At 30.9% G+C, this 18,643-nt stretch overlaps 1 protein-coding gene across 1 annotated transcript; it reads left to right on the top strand.

Moving 5' to 3' along the window:
* The first annotated feature begins 13,805 nt into the window (after positions 1 to 13,805).
* LOC105788558 (tyrosine decarboxylase 1) lies at positions 13,806 to 15,551 on the top strand. Its single transcript, XM_012615507.2, has one exon. The coding sequence runs from the start codon at positions 13,927 to 13,929 to the stop codon at positions 15,406 to 15,408; it is 1,482 nt and encodes a 493-aa protein (XP_012470961.1). The 5' UTR covers positions 13,806 to 13,926; the 3' UTR covers positions 15,409 to 15,551.
* Positions 15,552 to 18,643: the final 3,092 nt, after the last annotated feature.

Below are 18,643 nucleotides of genomic sequence, written 5' to 3' on the forward strand. Positions count from 1 at the left end.
TAATTCATGGTACCTGCCTACAGACGTCATTCACTGATTTTGAATCCTGTGTTTCTTGCTTAATGGATCCATTTCTATTATCTTTGCCTGTACAATCTCTTACAACTCTAGATAATATCTAATATAAAATTAAAATTGTAAATTAAAGTTTATTATGTCAAATCATCAAAAATAAATTACTAATAAAATTAGATGTAGAAACATACTTGAATTTATCGATTTCTTGAAATCTAAGGATCTTGAGGATTTGATCTTTCGAATTAGCACACAAGTAATTTTAGGAAGTGACTCTCTTTTTAAATATAGAATCTAGAAAAGTTATCTTATGTGTAATTTGATGACCATAACCTTAATTAGCACATTAGCCTTAATTTTAATCAGCCCATCATCAATTAAAATTAGTTACTAGAATATTTACACATATTTGACTCATACTTTATTTAATAATTAAAGCCCAATAAATCTTAATCAAATTATATTACTTTTAATTTTGGTTAATCTATTATAATAGTAAATAATAACATGTAATTACTCTTATTATATATGTGATATCCATATTTTTCAACATAACATCTATAAAACAGGCAAAAGTGGGGAGATGTGTATGCCCATTTCCAGAGGCAACATCTCCAATTTTATAAGATTTAATATAAGAAATAATTCCACAATTTTGGTGAAATTTGTAATACATCCCTCACGCATTGTAACCATTTCCCTTCTACTCCTCTCATGAAAACTTTTGGTGAACCTTTATGGTCTATCCACATCAATCACCACCACTTCAAGTGGATCCCACTCACTTATCATCCTATCTAATCCAAGGAATTCTTGTGTACATCATAATATCACCCTATCTAAATTTGTTAGGACAAGTATCCTGGAATAGCATGTGATACCTTGAAACAAGTGAGGACCATCATATATAAATTGGAACTCGATGAGAAAAGGCAAGTAATCCAGCCACATTATTTTCTCGCCGTATTAACGCACCATCAGTGGATTTTTTACAAAATTATTATAAAAAAATAAAAAATAACCAAAATATTATAATTTTTTTTATTTATCAAAATATTATAAATTTTTTTTATTTACCAAAATATACCAAAAAAATAAAAAACAGAAAAAAAAACCTGACACAGCCTGATCAGGCCAATCACATTGGCGGCACCAAAGGTGCCAAAGATATTTGCGGCACCAATGGTGCCAATGTGATTGGCGGCACCAATGGTGCCAAAGGACTAAAATGTTAGTTAAAGGTAGTTTTAAGGACCTGACATGTAAATTTACCATTTTAAATTTTGAAAGTTAATTGCTGCTGCGCGCACTAAAATTGAAATATGGCTAATTGCTTTCTAAGCCTTCCTTATTTATTATTTTCTTTTTATTTCCCTTCAACTCACTTTTTTATTTAATAACTCTATTTTAATTTATTAAATTTAATAGTTTATGTTTATAGATAAAATAGTTTATATTTCCATTATTTTTTCCTTTTGATTTAACATCAGTTAAGGGAATATATTAAATTTATAAAATTAAAATAGTTTAATTTAATAACTCTATTTTAATGTAATAAACTATTCTCATTTAATAACTCTATTTTAATTTAAAAAATTAAATTAAACTATTTTAATTTTATAAATTTAATATATTCCTTAACTAATATTAAATCAAAAGGAAAAAATAACGAAATATAAACTATCTTATCTATTTATAAATTTAATATATTCTTAATAGACTTATAACATAAACATGTTAGACTATTTTAATTAAAATAGTCTCTTAAGATATTATGAAGCAACAAATTTTATATTTCAATAAATTTTATATTTTAAATGAAAATAGAGTTATTAAATGAGAATAGTTTATTAAATTAAAATAGAGTTATTACTTAATTAGAATTCTAAGTATCTTAATTATCACTTAACTAATATTAGATTTAATTAAAAAATTAATAGAAATACGGGCATGCCTTATTGAAAAACCGAAGTAATAATAAAACGATCACCCATAAATGTAACACAAATAGAAAAAATAAATTATAATTATATTATATACTCTTAATAACTCTATTTAGTAATTTTTTAAATAAACTATTCTCATCAAATTATCAAAATAATACATAAAATGCGAATTAGTTTATACTTTTTTAAATAGCATTATTTTAGGTAAAATATATTTACTTTAATAATAAAATAAAGGGCTTTTATGAGTAAAAGTCATAGATTAAGAGCTTATTTAACTACAAAAATAAGTTGAGGGCTTGTTTATTAAATAAAAAAGTGAGTTGAAGGGGAATAAAAAGAAAATAATAAATAAGGAGGGCTTAGAAGGCAATTAGCCACATTTCAATTTTAGTGCGCCCCACACGCACAGCACCATCAATTCACTTTCAAAATTTAAAATGGTAAATTTGCATGTCAGGTCCTTAAAACTACCCTCAACTAACATTTTAGTCCTTTGGCACCATTGGTGCCGCCAATCACATTGGCACCATTGGCGCCACCAATATCTTTGGCACATTTGGTGCTGCCAATGTGATTGGTCTGATCAGGCTGTTGTCAGGTTTTTTTTTCTATTTTTTGTTTTTTGTTTTTGGTATATTTTGGTAAATAAAAAAAATTTATAATATTTTGGTAAATAAAAAAAAGTTATAATATTTTGGTTATTTTTTTATAATAATTTTGTAAAAAACCCCACCATCAATACTCATCCACCCTCCTTTTACTGTATCTCTGATCATCGTACAATTCTCTGCTAACTCAATTGAAGAATCTTGAGACACCACAACCTCTTTCGTGTATCTAAACACAAGCTTATACACCAACTTTTGTAAAAGGGTAAGATTAATTCGTTACGAAAAAAATGATTTGCAAGCGAATACATTACTAAATCAAGAATTTAAACTGAATTAAGAATAAAACTAAAAATTTATTTTAAAAAAAACAATATAGGTATGATTTTTTTTATCATATAAATCTATTAACTATCAAGATAAGAGAGATTCATATGCTTATAGATCACCATTCCAAGTAAATAAGAGGGAAGAGAGTTCTTATCATTACAACATGGATAAACGAAACTTTTTTATACATTGAGGGATATCCTATCCATAATTATCTAGGAGAAGGCGATATCTTAGATGCTATGGGAAATTTTTGCACAAAGTTTTTAATTGGAGAATTATTTATTTTGTCTTAGAATTAAGGTTGATATTAAGTCCTAAATTCCATAATTAATCATATAACTTTTGTAAGTTTTCATTTGGGTCATTAAAACAAAGAATTTTCAAATAAAGCATCATTATTAAAATTTTCTTACTTTAATTGCTTGCCGTTAATTTGGCTAATAGCAATGTTACTGCACATTTATTTTAGTCACCCAACTTTAGTAATATTTTATTTTGGTCACTCATTTTCTTTTTTTTAGAGTTAATTTTATTTTTCTAAAAGAAAGGGAAAAAATTAGGTTTTACAAGGAATTGAGTTTTTCAATTGAGAGATGAAACTCAAATTTTCCATGTAACTCAGTTCCCTATAGAAACCCAAGTAATTCCCCATAAAACCTAGTTTTTCCTTTTTACCTGAAACAACTAAAATTTATTTTAAAAAGAAATTAAAATGAAAAAAGTTGATTTTTCTTGTAAAACCCTGATTCCCATTTTATTAGAAAAATTAAAATGAATTCTAAAAAAACAAAAGAAATTAAAAAAATAAAATGATTATTCCTTGTAAAAATCTAAGTTTATCCCTGTAAAAAGCCAACATTTCCTATAAAAACCCAATATTTTCCTATAAAACTTAGATTTTCCCTTTTACTCACAGATATAAAGAAAATAAAAAGAGTTAAATTAGTGACCAAAATAAAAGTTTACTAAAATTAGATGATTAAAATGAATGTATAATAATATTGTGATTAGCCAAATTAACAACAAAAGACTAAAACAAGAAAACTATAGAACAGCGAGTGATTAAATAAAAGAAAACTATCTAACAACAGTACCATACTTGAAATTTTTTATTTTCAATGACCAAAATGAAAATTTATGAAAGCTCGGTTACTAATTGTGTAGTTTACCGTTTCTAAAAAATGCCACCAACCTTCACTCATTATTATATCTACACAAATAAATGTTCACCGACTTCTCAATCTTCACTTATTATTACATCTAACGACAAATGACATTATATTATTATTTTCTGTTTTTTGAATTCTGAATGTAATTCTGTCACTCGTTCGCCATTTATTTTACTATATTTTCATATTGATTGTTATATGTCGATAAGAGAACCAAATCTTAGAAAAGATCTGAACCTCCAACTCATGACCCGATTGTTAGAAGACAATAAGCTGAACCAAATCATAAGGCAAGGTTATAAATTCAGCTCGTAACAACTTTGCGCGAGTTCATAAGGTAGGATCGTAGGTATAGTTCACAGAACCAACTCGTGAGATTAGGTTACAGACCCAACTTACAGGAACCTAGGGAAGGTAGCAACCTCACTTCGCATGTGCCCAAGGAACTCGCAAGAAGTGCCACGTTCTCCACAGGCCACGCCCAAACACGTGTCTAGTAGGTACAGAGCTCGCCCAGAACGCCAATCCCAAGAGCAGAAAAGACCGCGTGCTCCGTAGACACGTGCCCTGCAAGCTTGGAGTTTTTAGAAAATGTCAGTACTAGGGGTAGAGAATGACAGTACTGGAGGCAACAAAGTCAAGACAAAATAGTGGGGGTTGATCATGAGCTGTAATAGTACCAGCAACAACATGTATAAATACCTACATGGTCAAGGGGACAAGCAAAATATTACTCAACATTGATATATCACCAATATTTTATTATTATATCTTCTTTATAATAACATTTCGTTATAACACTTTGAGATATAAAATCTTCTCAACTCTGAAACAGCAAAATCTATTATTATTTGGGATAAAAAAATAAATGAATAATTCAATTCAAAATATTTACCACATGAGTGTCTTTAGAGATGATCATTTTATTTCAATTTTTCGATTAAATTATTTATTAAGTAATATGTTTTTGTGTTTTGAATTTAAATTTTAAACAATTTTTATCTTTATTTTAAAATATTATTATTTTGAAACAAAGTAAAATATTTTACAAAATATGTCATTATTATATTTAAAATAAGTTTTTGATAAAATGTAAAATATAGATATTAATACTTGGCATTTATGTAACATTGCACCTATTTCAGGTGTATGTCTATCAGGGGCGAAGCCGAAAATTTTTTTAGAGGGCCGAAATTAAATTGTAATTTTTAATAGCCTAAATCTTTATAATTTTTAAAAGATTGAATTAAAATCTTATCATTTTTAAGAAAGGCAAAGTGCAATTTTATCAACTTAACAAATGCTTTAGTCTCAGCGTCAATAGAATATTATGACACGTTGATAATTAGCTTTGTCACAACTCAAGCACGACATATCTGTAGTGATTGCAAGCACTTAATACGATAAGGAAATCAGCATCGGACGGTCCAAAGCGGCGATAAAAAATAGACAAAAGAATCGAGCATTCACCAAACTAGAGAGGACGGCGACAAAATCATCCCTAAAATCACTTGTAAAACTAAGATTACATGAATACGCAAGACTAAAAAACGTGTTACAAGAGCAGACAAAAACTTCTAAAACTGAAGACTTATTAAACAATAGAAAAACAAACAAAAAACATATAAAACTTAAGACAACATGGGTCCAAATCGACATGCAAAGGCGGATACAGGGGGCTGGCAGGGGCTTGACCCCCTAAAATGGAAAACTTCTATTTAGGCCCTTGAAATTTTTTTAAAATTTTAAATTAGTAAAGGTAAACTTGTATTTTGGCCCCCCTAAAATTATAAAGATATGGACTATAAAAAATTAAAATTTCATTCGGCTCCCCCTAAAAATTTGTTCTGGCTTCGCCCCTGTCGACATGTGAAATCATTTATTATTCTACTCTCAAAATAAAAATAAATTAAGAAGTTGACGAAGAGCTATCCACTTTCCAAGAAAAAGTACTGGTAGCCAGTGGAGTTTTAGCGAATGACAGACACCGTCATCTATCCATCACAACTTGTGAAGACAACAAAGATACCCACAAAATAGATCTGCAAACTGAAAAAAGAGAAACGTGTGTAATAATTGAGAAAAGAAAGTAAGAAATGATTGATAGGAGAGGAAAAAGGCGGGCGATAATCAACTCGAAAGTTGACACCGCTACTGAGCAATATATATATATATATATATATATATATAACTTATATATAATATTTTAGACGGTAATAATTCATTTATATATATATTTAACATATTCATCTATGCAAACGTTTTCATATATGGTTGAAGTTTTGCATAATTTTATCATTATTTTAGAAAATAATTTGTATGTTTATGTTAAGTCTTAATTTATATTATATTTGTCATAATTTTTAATTCAAATAAACATTATATGTTTTTATTGAAGAGAATAGAAGTGTTTTTTAGATGAAAATAACTATTTCTCATACCTTTATTGCCAATGAGAAAACAGCTAATATATAGTTTTTACAAAATAAAACGGAAAAAACTCTAAAAATTTGTAACCACAAAATAGCTTCCTAATCATAAGGTAACAACAATTCAAAAGTTAACCAAGTATCCCTTAATAATGGGGATTTATTAATCACATCTCAACTACTTAACTTAGTAAATATACTGATATATCTATAAACATCCTCCCTTAAGATGATCTCTAGCAACAAGCACACTCCCATTAGCTGGTGCAGCTTCACAAATGCTTCAAGCATCAAAGGCTTTGTCATCACATCTCCTGGGTGCTGCAATGAACCAATTGTATTGTACCATCTTGTGTGAGCTGACGGAGGAAACGAAAGCGCACATCAATGTGCTTGTTGCGCCCATGCATCACTAGATTTTTGGCAAGCTTAATTGTTGAGTTGTTGTCACAATTAACACTTGTAGGTCGGCCTTGTGTAAAACTAAGCTTGTCTAGAACCCTTCTCAAGGCACATGTGGCTGCTGCTATGAATTTTGCTTCTGTGGTGGTGGCGCCATTTAGAAGGTTTCACCACCATTATTTATTTATTATTGAGAAATATCAGTATTTTTTTAGTATTGATACATTCACTTTAGATTCATCACTTTTTACTATTTATTGCAAGTCATTTATTTACATAATTAAAAAAGTAAGTTATTTTTGTAATTTATTAAAATTTTAGGGTGACTTTAATTAAAAAAAAAGCCTGAAATAAAAACGTGAGGGATTAATTATATTGCTGCTAGGCTGAGTTGTAGGTTTAATTTAGCGTATGGTAGAAATTTTCAATTTTTGGCCGTTTTGGGAAGCCGTGCAGTAACTTCTGTTTCGTTGGGGATAACATTTTCGTATATTTCTAAAAAATTGCACAGCTGTTCAAGAGGGCGGTCAAATCAACCGTCAGATGGGAAATACCCTTTTAAATCTGAGATTCCATCATTATTGTGTAATAATGGCGTGGGTGGTTTTTGGGCTAAAATCGGATGGATAATATGCGTCACGTTTTATTTTGATATTAGATAAAAGAATGTCAGAAAGATTTAAAGGTTGAGTAAGAATTTATTTTTGTTGATGCTTACTTTTATATAATTTTTTAAGTTGTTTTGAATAATGATGGAGTTGGGTGAGGTAAGGATGTAATAATTCCTGCTACCTACCTGCAGATTTTGAATGCTATGTTTCTTGTTTATATATATATATATATATAGCTTCCCTATTTTCTATCATTTTGTCTACACAATTTATTCAACAATCGAATGTTCAAAATACCTTCTTTCTAATTACACTTTTTTACATTTTATAAGATGGTTAAATTTCAGTTTCCCCTCTCTAATATGTTTAATAGTTTAATAAAAACATTAACCATCATAACAATTGGATCAAAATATTTAAATTCAAAAAGTAAGGGGTTTAAATTTCTAAAATTAAAAATAAGACTAGAGTATAATTTAACATTCAAATTTGTGCTTTTTAATTTGACACAAACAAATAACCAACCCAATAGGAAGTGAAGGAATCATACTAATTCACTCATCCAGTTGCCATATCTGGGCTTTGTAATGTTAACAGAAATTTGTTATCCTCACCATCAAATTCCTTGTAGGCGCTTTGTCAATATCCCTCACATATTATAGATATTTTGCTTGGACTCCTCTAGGGAGAACTTTTGGTGGCTATTTCTCGCTATGTCAATTCTTTGACTAGCAAGTATACACATTGTTTGATAAAATCTTTATAACAAATAGATTTCACTTATTGGTCACTCTATCCAATTTGAAGAGTCATTGTACACATCATAACGTCACAATATCCAAACCTATTAGGATATGCTCATTGTTTTCCAATATTCTAATCATAGAGCAATACGTGGCATCTCAAGACAAGTGAAGAACCTCCCTCATGTATAAATCGAGATCTTGATAAGTCAAAGTCTACCTTCCTGCTTGAGTTTCCATCATTAATACTTACAACTTTTTGTCTAACCGGATAAATCATCATGGGACACCATAATCTCTTTTGTGATCAATAAATTTGTATTTTGACTTTTATTACATGATCTAGCAAAATATATAGAGAGTATAAAAAATAATTTATGAATAGAAATAAAAGAGGCATGTTAAAAGGTTAAAATTTACTTAACACAAATTATAAATATATATTCTATAAAAAATTAATATAACAAAATAATATCTTAAATACGATTAAGATGACATGAAATAAATTATGAAATTCAATTAAAAAGAGAGATTTTATATCATAGATAATAATTGGAAGAATGAGATGAAAATATTAAAAATAAACCCAAATTTTGATGCTACATAACACAAACATATATTTAGCAAGATTGTTGACATTTGCATAAGAAGAAATCCCGTTAAAACCAGACTATAATGGCATCTTACTTGAGTATTTATATATAAAAGTTTTAACCTTATATATTAACCATGAAAAAATATATATATTATCTTGTTTTATCAAGGTTGAGAAAAGATTGTATGAAACTGTGATTTTATGTCATCCCTATCCCTTTCCAATAGGAGAATGACAAATCAGATTTTTAATTCTGATTTTTAGGATTTTTAGTTGGATTTGAATTTTTTCAAGAGAAAAAAGCTGAAAATCAGGAGAGAAAATATGATTTGCCATTCTTCTATTGGAAAGGGATAGGGATGACGTGGAATCACAGTTTCATATAATCCCTTCTATTTTTTGAATATCAAGAAATAAATAAAATAGATAAATATGAAATCATCATGATTAAAAAAGATAAAGTGCTGATTTTAAATTGATAAATGTACAAAGGATATCATTGATTACATTCTTTTGCGAAAGAATTGTTAGAATTAAATAACCAAATCCTTATTTAAATAAAATACATGGTAAAATAAAATAAAAGTAAAATCCTATAGAACTACACTTATTTTATTTTAGAATAAGGTTTTTAAAACATTATTAAACTCCATCTATTTGATATTGATTAGAATAATGTGTTTCAATTTTACTATACTCCTATTAGAATATGGTTTTACAAGCCTATAAATAGACATAGCCTACTCCTCTTGTAATCATTTGAATTTGACATAGTGAATTTTGTTCTCTTCTGCCCGTGATTTTTTTCCCGAAAGGGTTTTCACGTAAAATTTTGTGTGTTCTTTATTTTTATTGCTCTTTTCTTTGAGATATATTATCATTACCGATATTCTATTTTTTTACAAACGAATTATTGAACATGATAGGAATGTCGGTCTTGTAAACTTTCAAGACACAAATATGAAGTTTCACCATGTTATATGAAAAATTAACATAGCTATGTTAGAAATTTGGAAATATAGGAATGAGATACAAACCCATAATATTTGAGTCAACCATGATGGAAATTCGACTCAACGCTTGGTTTAATGTCAAGTTTTAAGTTCAACCAGACAAAGTACATCATTAATATGTGATTGCTAGTATTATAAAATAATATATCATTCCAGGGTAAAAAATGCTAAGTATCTATAATGACAAGGGAAGGATGAGTATTTTACTATTAATAGACCCATAACCCAAATATGTTAGAGTGTTAAAATTAAAAGAATATTCTTAATGAGATCTACTTATATGAGTATGCTTTTAGGAGTTTAGGGGCTTGACTCTAACAACACTAATGAAAAGAGGTTATAGACACATGGTCATAATAGTGTCCTTGGTTACTATGCATTGGCTGGTAATGAAATACTTGTATGAGATGTGTTCGATTAATCAAAAAGTATATAGTCAGTTCAAAGTAGAGTCTACCATGCAATTTTAATTATCTTTAACATGTTTTCGCTAAGTGAAGATTCAATCATAAAACATTTTCATTTATGAAATTGATTTCCAAAATTATCAAAATCTAAAATATTTTAAAAATATATCGTTTTCAATATATATATATATATATATATATATATATATAGTGTTCTAATAGTTACAAATGACAAGTTGTCAATAACAAAAGTTATAACACTTGGTTATTTAATAAAAATTGTCACTATTCAAAAGTGATGAGATACGTCTCTTGTTATTAAAAGTTAAGTTATTTTATTATTAATAAAAGTTATAATTATTCAAATAGTTTGGTTTATTGTTAATAGATGTAACTATCCAAATAGGTATATCTTTATGAAGAGATATGAGAACTTTTATAAATTAAAAAAAACAAATTTCATTTGCAAGGCATATCAAGAAACCAAAATTTAGCAACAAAAGTTTCTTTGTTTTCTTCCATCTAGTGTTGAATGAACTGTTTTGTCAATGCAAAACGTTAATAATCATTAAATCTATTATATAATATATCCCGCTAATAATTCCTAGGTAAAAAATAAAAGAAAATATTAAAGAAAATGAAATTATTTCACCATTGTTGGATTGGCTAAACTTTATCTATGAAGTTGGTTCAACGGCAAAGGTGTTAACAATATGATGGTGTACTTTTATTAGCAAAACGCCAATAGTGGAAATCAGAATGCATGTTGCGGTGACATTCAGCTTAGAGGTGCTCATGGGCCGGGCGGCTCGGCCCGCTCGAAATATGGGAGGATTTGGGTAAAAATATAGGCCCGAAATATGGGCTTGGGCAAAAAATGAGGCCCGTTTAGAAAACGGGCCGGGCCTCGGGCACCACTTTTTTGGCCGGGCCCGGCCCGACCCGATATAATAAATATATTTATTTTTTTAATTTTAAAATATTTTTAAAATACTTTTTTTAAATTTTTTAAAATTTAAAATATTTTTAAAATACTTTTTTTAATTTTTAAAATAAATTTTTAATATTTATTAAAAAATGGGCCGGGCCATGTCGGGCCCAGGCTTATGATTTTTTTCCGGGCTAAGCCTGGGCAAAATTTTAGGCCCATATTTCGGGTTGGAACAGGTCCAAGCCTAGGACCCGGGCCGAATTTTTTATGGGCCTGGTCCGAAATGAGCCCGACCCGGCCCGGCCCATGAGCACATCTAATTCAGCTATGACAAAAATAAATTTGCCTTCTACTCTTCTCTATTCTAATAACAATTCACCCATTAAGGTGGGAAAAATAATTGAAGGTCCGCTTTTTACAGAAATAAATGTTCACCAACTTCAATTTTTAATGATGCAGGTGTCTCCGTGATTGCTTTATAAAATCACGGACAGTACTTCATAGGTGTTCTCCTTTTTCCCTAAAAGGGTAAATTTCATAATTAATCATCTAATTTTTGTATGTTTTCATTTTGGTCATTAAAAATAATATTTGTTTTCAAATAAAACATCACTATTAGATTTTTTTGCTTTAATCGCTTCTCATTAATTTGGCTAATAGCAATGTTACTATTTACTTGTTTTAGTCACTTAACTTTAGTTTCATTTTGTTCATTTATTTTCTTTTTTAGAATTAATTTTATTTTTTCTTAAAGAAAGGAAAATTTGGGTTTTATGGGGAATTGAGTTCTTTAGTTGAGAGATGAAACCCAAGTTTTCCATATAACTCAATTCCTTATAAAAAATTTAGGTTTTTCTTTGTGAAAACAACTTTTTCCTTGAGGTTTTCTTTCTTTTCTTTTCTTTTTACATTTATTCTAAAATGGAAATTAAAATGAGAAAAGTGATATTTCTTGTAAAACCTTGATTCCCTTTTTTTTATTAAAAACCTAAAACAATTCTTAAAAGAAATATAAAAAAATAAAATGAGTGACAAAATAAAAGCTTACTAAAGTTGGATGATTAAAATGAGTATCGTGAGCCAAATTAACAACAAAAGACTAAAACAAGAAAACTATCTAATAGTAAAATAAAAAAATTATTTAACAACAATGCTATATTTGAATTTTTATTTTTATTTTTTGATGATCAAAATGAAAATTTATTAAAACTGGATACTGATGATGTAGTTTACCCTTTCTAAACATGCCACCAATCTTCGCTTGTTATTATATCTACACAAATAAATGTTCTCCTACTTCTCAATTTTCACTTTCTCATCTTAATCTTTAAATTTTTCCTTAATAATCTGATCATATTCTTATTAAGATAATGTCTAGAACTAACTATAGTCCCTCCCCAATTCATAAATAGGATGCTAATGCACTTCAGTATATTCGAACCTACATTCTCCTTCATTGACAACAATGCCCATGTCAATCGAGTTAAGATTGAATCGGATAAATCCTTCTATTTTTGAATCTACACAAATAAAAAATTCAATCACTCTGTTGGTAATTTATTTTACTATATTTACATATTGATATATCGTAATCATACAAATATTTTATTATTAAAATTATAATACAATTAATTATTTTTATAACGATATTTCATTATAGCAAATAAATTTTAGTAGAACCGACTTTTAATATTTTATTTTAATCTTCTATAACATTTATAATTATGAAGTACATTATTTATTAAACCAACAATCTATTGTCTCAAATTTTAAGTAAAATTATAACTATTTCATATAAGCAAGTCTATTAATTATATTTTATTTAATAAAAGTGATCTTAAATAAGATATTATTTTAATAAAATATTTAAATTCCACATAAAATATATTTAATAAGTAGAATTAAAGATATAAATTCAATAAACTATTAAAATTTTTAATTAGATATTCTATCGTAAATTTATAAATGGAGTCATGATTAATTAAAAACATTACATTACAACAAAAAGAGTGTAGTCGATAAAATACAAATATAATTTTGGTGTTTAAATTATGTTGACAAATTATTTCATTTAATTTATTAATAAAATATACATATAAATGAAAATTTTAAATTAAATATAATTTTATTTTATAACAACATCCAAGTGTTGTGTTTTTTAGCAAAATGTTAGTAAAAAATAAAATTATTAAAAATGGATTGATCGTAAATCTAAAACATTCTAATATAAATCTCATAGATTGTTTCACTATTTTTACTTTAATGTTTTAAATTATTTATAAAATAAAGTTAATTTATAAAATAGAGAAATTCACAGTAAAACATAAGCATATTTTTAGCTAATATATTGTCTCTTAAACATCAACCACGATGCAATATGATTGCTATACTGCCACTCCCAACTCGCTCTATCGATTGTCGGTGGTTTTTAATTTCCGACCATAACTATTTTTTAATATTTAAAAAAAATCCATTTTATGCACAAAATGGATGTGACGAACCGTAGTGTATTCTGACTTTTTAAATTTTTTTCCAAGTATTGGTAGTAAATATTTGTGTATCTATAATAAATAGATATTGGACACAGCATAGCTTCCATGTCACTGAATGGTTGAAATGAAATGGAGTGGCCTGTGTTTTCTTTTCTATATAAAGATGTGGTGTGGATGAGGTAGTGGGCATTCAGTGGAATCGAGAGAAGAAAATTTGTAGTATTGTAAAATGAGTAGAGCCACAGAAAACAGCTTCCTTCCACTAGACATAGGGAGCTTCAGAGAAGAGTCGAAAGCAGTGATAGATTTCATTGCGGACTACTATAAAAACATAGAGAAATACCCAGTTCAAAGCAAAGTTGAGCCTGGGTATTTGTCTTCCAGCTTACCCGATTCCGCTCCCTATTCCCCCGATTCACTAGAGGATGTACTGAATGATGTGAATGACAGCATTTTACCTGGCCTTACCCATTGGCAAAGTCCTAGTTTCTTTGCCTACTATCAAGCAAGTTCTAGCACTGCCGGATTCCTTGGAGAGATGCTTTGCTCCGCCTTTAATGTGGTTGGTTTCAACTGGATTTCGTCTCCCGCTGCCACCGAGCTTGAATCCATCGTCCTTGACTGGATGGCCAAAATGCTCAAGTTACCATCTTCTTTTTTGTTCTCTGGAACAGGCGGTGGTGTCATTCATGGTACTACCTGTGAGGCTGTCGTTTGCACTTTGGCTGCTGCTCGAGACAAAGCCTTGAAACAACTTGGTGGTAGTTGGGACAACATAACCAAACTGGTGGTTTATGCATCAGATCAAACTCATTTCACTTTTCAAAAGGCCGCCAAATTAGTGGGCATACCCCCATCAAATTTCCGATTCATTCAAACATCTTTCGCCACCGAGTTTGCAATGCCACCCCAACTACTTCGTGTTGCTATCGAAAATGATATCCAATCAGGCTTGGTGCCATTGTACATATGTGCAACCATCGGGACAACAGCCTGCGGAGCAGTGGATCCTATTGCAGAATTAGGCAAAGTTGCCAATGAATACAATCTTTGGCTTCACATTGATGCAGCTCATGCAGGAAGTGCTTGCATTTGCCCTGAGTTCCGGCATTTCCTTGATGGAGTCGAACTCGCATCATCTCTCAGCATGAATCCACATAAATGGTTTCTCACAAACATGGATTGCTGTTGTTTGTGGCTCAAGGAACCGCGCTTCTTAATCGATTCATTGTCATCTAATCCAGAATATCTGGAAAACAACGCAACTAAATCCAACGTTGTGGTGGACTACAAAGATTGGCAAGTCACATTGAGCAGACGGTTTCGAGCACTGAAGCTTTGGTTAGTGATCCGCCGGCATGGCGTGGAAAACCTCATGCGCCACATTCGATCAGATGTGGAGCTGGCTAAGCAATTCGAGGCACTTGTAGCTAAAGATGAGAGGTTCGAGATTGTGGTTCCAAGGAGGATAGTGTTGGTTTTCTTCAGGCTTAAGCCAAAACATGGGGTAGACGGCAGAGAACTGAACCGGAAACTGCTAGATGCTATAAATTCAAGTGGGCGAGCTTTCATGACACAGGGAGTGGTGGCTGGAATTTTCGCCATCCGATGTGTCGTTGGAGCTACTCTCACCCAAGAGCATCATTTGAAGGATTTGTGGAGTCTCATTCAGGAAAAAGCTCGACTTGTGCTGCTCCAATGCACCCAATAAATTTCCCATTTATATCTGGTGCTTAACTGCCACGGTTAACTCTTTTAACTTTCGAAGCTTAAAATTTTCATCCAATAAAATTTAAATTGTTGTGACATGTGAGAAATAAATGGAATGTTTGAAGATTCAGTTTTGTTTAGAAATGTTTGATGATTTGTCTACGAATGAGCACTTGATTTTGATTTTCTTTAAGCTGATCTTTTCAATGATTAGGTCCGTATGCTAATGGAGTTTGAGATGTTGTCGTAGCCTGTGTTGGTCGTAGTTTTCTAAATCATCCTCCACTACAAAAGCTACTTTGGTGGATGTTTTATTTTTTGTTTTCTTAGAGTTTTAAATCTACCTTTAATCGAGTATTTAATTGTCAAAGGCATCGCTTTTTCGAACTTGTAACTCCAATAGTCTATTTGAGGTTAGTCATATGTCCTTGGAACTTGTGGGGCAAAATCCAAATCTAATATTTCTATCCTAATTTGGAGATTATGTTTAGCACCATATTTCATTAAAGTCAAACGCAATTACTTGGATGGAAATGTTAATTGAAATCAAGGCCTTACCCTTTCCTTTCCTCTGAATCCACTCCAAAACCTCCTGCCAAGTGTGATAAACCACACTCAATTCACCCCCATAGTTCCTTAGAATAAGGACAATAGCCAAATATATGGTCTCTAAGTCTCATGCTATTTCTTTATTTGATAAGGAGAGGAATAGAGAGTATCATTCTAGATCTGATTTCAATGGGAGCCCTCTATTATTACACCACAACAGTTGACATTCATGCTACTTATTATACAAGGTTATATTAATAATATTTTTTCTATAAAAATAAAATTATATCCATGACTAATCCACTACTCCCACTTCCATGCTTCTAAAAACTGCACGAACAGTTACCTCAATTTTCCACTTCTCCTGACTAGATCATTATCTTTTTTTTTTTTTTTTACAATTTATTCATTATTTCGGTCTGAAAGTGGGTTAATATTTTCAGACGCAATCAAGAGAGTTCAAGATCTCTTCTGCACAATGCAACCGACATGTTACGGGTCGCTGATCAAATCTCAGGACGGATACATACTGAGAACCTGTTATTTGCTTGCCATAAGGTGTTTGAGGAGCAAACGTATCTATGGTATCGAGGCAGCGGTTGCAGCAACAACATGACGGGAGATAAAAAAGCTTTTCTCGACAATGGCTCTACATTTCGCTAAAAGGTGACATTGGGTAATAGTGAATATATTGAAGTTTAAGGCAAAGGAAACATTGGATTCGAAACAAAGCAAGAAAGTAAGGTCATTGATGATACTCTTTGTATGCCAATATTAGATGAAATTTTGTTTAGCATTGGAAAGCTTTGATGAGGAGTATCTATACAAGAACTTTGGAGAATAATTCCATTTTCCAAAATATAATTTCCTAGGATTAAGTTGAAGTACACTTTCTATTATTGTTAGATCTAAGTGCAACAACAGCAAGCTTCAGCAGAATGCTTGTCGAGCAAGTCTCGTGACTTGTAGCAGAAACAAAGCAGAAAAACTCAAACAGATCTTGAAGCAAAACTAAAATAGAGAGCATATGGATGAAAACTTCATTGATTTCATTTAAAAACTGAAAATGGCTTAAAGCCAATACATAAGCAAGTTTTACAAGTTGACAAAACAGTAGGTTGACCTAAACTTAACCTACTACCACTAACACACATAGTAACTTGTGCTAATTAACTTGAACAAATGAACAAAGCTGATTTATCAGCTCAATCACCATCAATTTTACATCAAACATAAACATAACATAGTTCAAATGCAACTAAGTTACATTACATTAACTTAAAAATACAAAACAAGTAAAAGAAAAACAACTTGCTGGCTTGATGAACTAGCAGCTTCTGCATGTAGTGCCCTCGACAGTCTTGGTTGCTGCATGCTGACCATTGCTTCAACACTCCTCTTTGGTTAGCATGTTGCAAACTCCTATCTTAGCTCTCAAATGTTGAAACTTTGAAACACTGAGTGCCTTTGTCAAGATATCAGCAATTTGCTCTTCAGAACTACAATGAACCAGTTTAATAACTTGAGTTTGCTCCATTTCTCGAACTGCATGGAGCTTGATATTGAAGTGCTTGGTCCTTCCATGAAAAACAGGATTCTTTGCAATAACAACTACAGATTGGTTATCACACACTATCTCAGTTGCTTCATTTTGTTCATGGTTAATATCTTTCAAAATTTTTCTAAGCCATATGGCTTGATTGACTGCTGCAGCAGCAGCCACCTATTCTGCTTTTGCAGTCGACTGAGCCACTACTCCCTGCTTCTTTAAACTCCAGCAAATCATAGCAGAGCCTATGTTGAATGCATAACCTGTAGTGCTCTTCATATCATCTAAAGAACACCTTGATCAACATCACGATGGCCGACCGACTTTAAGTTCTCAGCCTTGGTAAACTGCATTCCATAGGACAAGGTTCCTTTGATGTATCTTAGAACCCTTTTGCAGCTCTAAAATGAATTTCATTTGAACAATGCATAAACCTCGAGAGTAGACTCACAAGATACATTATGTCGGTCTAGTGGCGATCAAATCTGACAAACATCCAACTAGACTTGATAGGTTGTTTCACAAACCTTTTCATGCTTATCTTGGCTCGAGAGTTTTTCTCCAACAAAGAATCGGTGTCTTTGGTTGCTTTGCAATTCTCCATTGAAAATTTGTTGAGAACCTTCATAGCAAAGGTCTTTTGACTTAGCCAAATTCCATTCTCAGCTTGAGTTACTTCCATGCCTAAGAAGTAAGTCATCAATCCCAAGTCTGACATTTCAAAGTGCTGTTGCATTTTGGCTTTAAAGTGCTTAGCATCTCTTGATCTCCTCCTGTCACCAGTAGGTCATCGACATATATTGAGACAATGAGCTGAGTTTCAGCACTAGTCGATTTAACATACAGAGTTGGCTCGCTGAGACTTCTTTCAAATCCTTGACTGGTCAGATAGCCATCTATTCTGCTATACCAGGCCCTTGGAGCCTATTTCAAGCCATACAAGGCTTTGTTGAGCTTGTACACCATTTCTTCCTTACCAGGCACCTTGAAACCTTGAGGTTGTTCCACATAAATCTCCTCTTCAAGGAATCCATTGAGAAATGCTGATTTTACATCAAGCTGGTGTATCAACCACTGTTTTTGTGCTGCTAAGGCAACTAGCGATCGATGGTGTCTAGTTCGCCTTTGGTGCAAAGGT

Source organism: Gossypium raimondii, chromosome 7, assembly GCF_025698545.1.
Source record: "Gossypium raimondii isolate GPD5lz chromosome 7, ASM2569854v1, whole genome shotgun sequence".
Taxonomy (NCBI): domain Eukaryota; kingdom Viridiplantae; phylum Streptophyta; class Magnoliopsida; order Malvales; family Malvaceae; genus Gossypium; species Gossypium raimondii.

What these genes read in the sequence shown, in the direction of transcription:
- LOC105788558 (XM_012615507.2), top strand. Translation starts at nt 13,927, where the DNA reads ATGAGTAGAGCCACAGAAAACAGCTTCCTTCCACTAGACATAGGGAGC.